The sequence below is a fragment of the Manihot esculenta genome, chromosome 2 (assembly GCF_001659605.2).
Source record: "Manihot esculenta cultivar AM560-2 chromosome 2, M.esculenta_v8, whole genome shotgun sequence".
Taxonomy (NCBI): Eukaryota; Viridiplantae; Streptophyta; class Magnoliopsida; order Malpighiales; family Euphorbiaceae; genus Manihot; species Manihot esculenta.
In genome coordinates, this window is record NC_035162.2 from 18373139 (window position 1) to 18377273 (window position 4135).

At 31.0% G+C, this 4135-nt stretch overlaps 1 protein-coding gene across 1 annotated transcript; it reads left to right on the top strand.

Moving 5' to 3' along the window:
- The first annotated feature begins 1961 nt into the window (after nucleotides 1-1961).
- On the top strand, nucleotides 1962-3699 carry LOC110608488 (probable mannitol dehydrogenase). Its single transcript, XM_021747729.2, has 5 exons — nucleotides 1962-2169; nucleotides 2307-2420; nucleotides 2553-3066; nucleotides 3154-3307; nucleotides 3387-3699. Exons 1-5 carry the CDS (start codon nucleotides 2069-2071, stop codon nucleotides 3590-3592), a joined length of 1089 nt encoding a protein of 362 aa, XP_021603421.1. The 5' UTR covers nucleotides 1962-2068; the 3' UTR covers nucleotides 3593-3699.
- The last annotated feature ends 436 nt before the right edge of the window (nucleotides 3700-4135 follow it).

A 4135-nucleotide genomic window follows, 5' to 3' on the forward strand; every position in this document is an offset into this window, starting at 1 on the left:
GTCTTTATGACCAACAATAAAAGACAGACCCATCCGACCACTGAAGCTCCATAACCCATGATTTGGTGATCCTAAAAAAAGACCTAAAAAGACTAATAGATGGCCTGAAGCCCCTGCCTCAACACACTGCCTCAAAAACTTTCATGAACATGATAGAGTTTGGAGTTAACACTCTAGGAAAAACCCTATAAAACCTAAAAACCCCCAATGAAAAAATGGGAAAGGGGAAAAGGCAACCCGTTTTTCTGAATAATAGCTAATTGTAGTTACTTTTTTTTCCTTGAACCCTAAACTATATGTTTTATAGGTTGAAAAATAAAAAGGGAGATTTATTATTTAGTCTCTGGGTTTTGCCATTATTAACAAGTCAGTTTTTGTACTTTTAAAAACCTATTAAAATGTCTTTATTTTTTCTCTCCGTCAACAAAATAATTTTTCTGTTTAATTCTATCTATTTATGCCATTAAAAATATATCAAAATATTATATTACCGCTTTCTTCTTTGGTTCTTCGTAAAAAAATATTAAGAAGAAAAATTAAATTTTAAAAATTGAGTTATTGAGAAAGAAGAAGAAAAAGAAGTAAAAGAAATTAGATAATAGAAAAAGAAAGAAGTAAAAAAATTGGATTTTAAAAATTAAATGATTGAGGAAGACGAAATTGAATTAGAAGGGGTTATTGAGAGCAAAATTGAGTTTTAAAAATTTCTCTAATTTTTTATTTATTTTTAATAAATAAAAAAGATAGAACAACTATTTCATTAATGAATAGAAAAAAAAAGAAGTGTTTTAGTAGATTTTTAAAATTATAGAGATTGATTTATTAATAACGGTAATACCTAAAAATTAAATAATAAATTTCCAAATAAAAAATTGGATGTTTCCTAAATATTTTATTTATCAATACTAAATAATGTTTCCTAAATATTTTATTTATCAATACTAAATAATAGAGCTCATAAAGTTTTTTGGATTATGAGGCTAATGTCTCTTTTATTTTTTAAAGCTTTTATAATTTAATTTTTAAAAAATTAAATAAATAATTTGTTAGGACTAATTGTCCATAACCTTTGATTGGATGACAAAGATAATTATCTCTCAAATTTTGCATTTTTATTTACATAATTATTAAAATTAAAGTAATATATATATATATATATATATATAAAAGAGAATTTATCCCTTACGATGGATGCAATTTGATTTTTACCATGTATTAATTTAATATATTAGCTAGCTTTTTTTGGCCGAGTTGGAAATTTTTTTTATGAAGATTTTTTTTTAAAATTTTATAGAATTTCTCTATCCAAAATTTAATTTTATGCAATAGAGTAAATTTTACAATTTTTTCACTTGACTGTAGACATCAATGGAAGTGAGGGTGGTGCAGCCAGATAACCTTTTGTACGATATTTGAAAAGCCAAAACATCATGAACATCTCTATCATCAAGAAATCATGATCTAGTTTTTTGGACGGAGATGTGCAACTACAGGATTTGTATTAGGTCGGTCAATTTTAGCTAATTTAACTCCACTAATACTATAACTTCAATTTAAATTAAATTAATTTAGCTTAATATATAGTTTGAAAATTTTAATTTAAAATTAATTTAGCCTCAAAATGACCATTTTTAGCTTAATTTAAATTAAAAATAAATAACATTTCTAATAAGTGCAAGGGAAAAATAAGTATTTAAGCAAAGATTGTATAAGGAAAAAAAAAATTGAAAGAAGACAACGCCATGGCTGCTATATATGGAAAAAAAAAAGAGAAGAAAAAAAGGAAAATTCTTGGGCACTTCTTGATCTATTAATTTTAACTTGGTGCTTGCATTGATGATCTATGCTCGAGCACTTAGGTCAGCTGATACGTAAGGAAACCTCACCTAATACGTCATCAACTCCATAGCCCAGCTAAGAGTCTTCAATATTCCAACTTTATATATTGATGGGCAAGTACCCTCTCCTACACCCATCACCAGAACCTAGTATTCAAGCTTTTCTGCTTCCAATTCATCTACGCATAATCTCTTTTCTATTGCAGTTTCCATCTCATTCTCAAGGAAACATGGTACCCAAGTTGCCAGAACAAGAGCATCCCCAACAGGCATTTGGATGGGCTGCAAGAGACGACTCTGGTGTCCTCTCTCCCTTCACCTTCTCCAGGAGGTTCTTTTTCTTCTACCTTTCCATGAATCTGTCTTGCTTCTCTTTCTACATCAACAAATCTTCTTTTTACTTGAATCTCTAAGAACAAAATCGATAATCCATTTTTCTAATTATCAATATATAACATGTTTGTGCAGGGCAACTGGGGAGAAAGACGTTTGTTTCAAGGTCCTCTACTGTGGAATGTGTCACTCAGACCTTCATATGGTCAAGAATGAATGGGGCAATTCCACCTATCCTCTTGTCCCTGGGTACGTATTCTCATCTTATAGTTATTAGGAACATTCTTTTTTTTTTTTCAATTGTAAAGTTAGACGGTTGGAACTTTGAGCCCAAGTCAATTAACATAAGAAATTACGGTTTCTGCTGAATTTGCAATGCAGGCATGAAATTGTGGGACTGGTGACAGAGGTTGGGAGCAAAGTGGAAAAATTCAACGTGGGAGATAAAGTTGGTGTGGGCTGCATGGTGGGATCATGCCATTCCTGCCATAACTGCACAAACAATCTTGAGAATTACTGCCCAGAGATGATACTCACCTATAGTGCTAAGTACTATGACGGAACCACCACTTACGGCGGCTACTCTAACATCATGGTGGCCGATGAGCACTTCATCGTTCGTATTCCAGATACCTTACCTCTTGATGCTACTGCTCCTCTCCTTTGTGCTGGGATCACAGTGTATAGCCCCTTGAAACATTATGGACTCGACAAGCCTGGCATGCACGTAGGCGTAGTTGGCCTGGGCGGACTTGGCCATATGGCAGTGAAATTTGCTAAGGCTATGGGAGTGAAGGTTACTGTGATTAGCACCTCACCTAGCAAGAAGCAGGAGGCTGTTGAGCATCTTGGTGCTGATTCATTTTTGGTTAGCCGTGACCAAGATCAAATGAAGGTATCTATAATTTGGAACTTTCTTGGATAACCCATGAATCAGGAAATTTATATTAATTTATAATCTTGTTAAATCTTATTGATACAGGCTGCGATGGGTACAATGGATGGTATAATTGATACAGTGTCTGCAATGCACCCTCTTATGCCTTTGATTGGGCTACTGAAAACTAATGGAAAGTTGGTTTTGGTTGGTGCTCCAGAGAAGCCACTTGAGCTACCAGCCTTTCCTTTGTTGATGGGTAATTTTCTGTTTCTTTCTTCTTCATATTCATAATTCAAATGAAAATAAAAACCCTTAACAATTTCAGCTAATTACAGGAAGAAAGATGGTGGGAGGCAGTGCAATTGGGGGAATGAAAGAGACACAAGAAATGATTGATTTTGCGGCCAAACACAATATAACAGCAGATATAGAAGTTATTCCAATGAAGTATGTGAACACAGCCATGGAACGCATATTGAAAGCTGATGTTAGATATCGATTTGTCATTGATATTGGCAACACAATCAGCTCTGCCCACTGAATTTAATATATTTATATATCTGTATTTTCAATTTTCAAAGTAATTGCTGAGTTTGAGGATTTGTACTCTATAATCTCATAATCATGTATTATGAGGAGTAACTAATCTTAAATAAATTGGATTTGAGTGAATGTCATTTTTTTTATTTTAATTTTAAAAATAAATGCGGGAAATGGGAAAGATGTTATTAAATAAATGAATTATAAAGTGTTTACGGCTCAATGAATCATTTATTTTAAATTTTTTTTTATCAGTCATTTATTTCTTACTGTATAAACTACATTAATAATTTAATAATAAAATAAATTAAATTCAAACATTTGAAAATACGAAATAAATAGATAATAGATGTATTAAAATGAAATAAAAAATTATTAAAAAATTATTATATGAATTAATAGTAAAAAAAAGTCTATATTTTTTATTTCATTGTAATTATATTCTGTAATTCTTTTTTTCAATCAAAATCTAACATTTTAAAATTATTTTAATTGTATATGCTATTTTAAAAAATTAATGGAACCGTCACATCAACACCATGTA

What these genes read in the sequence shown, in the direction of transcription:
- LOC110608488 (XM_021747729.2), top strand. Translation starts at nt 2,069, where the DNA reads ATGGTACCCAAGTTGCCAGAACAAGAGCATCCCCAACAGGCATTTGGA. An exon ending in CCCTTCACCTTCTCCAGGAG is followed by an intron (nt 2,170 to 2,306) that starts GTTCTTTTTCTT and finishes ATGTTTGTGCAG; the next exon opens with GGCAACTGGGGAGAAAGACG. An exon ending in GTGACCAAGATCAAATGAAG is followed by an intron (nt 3,067 to 3,153) that starts GTATCTATAATT and finishes TTATTGATACAG; the next exon opens with GCTGCGATGGGTACAATGGA.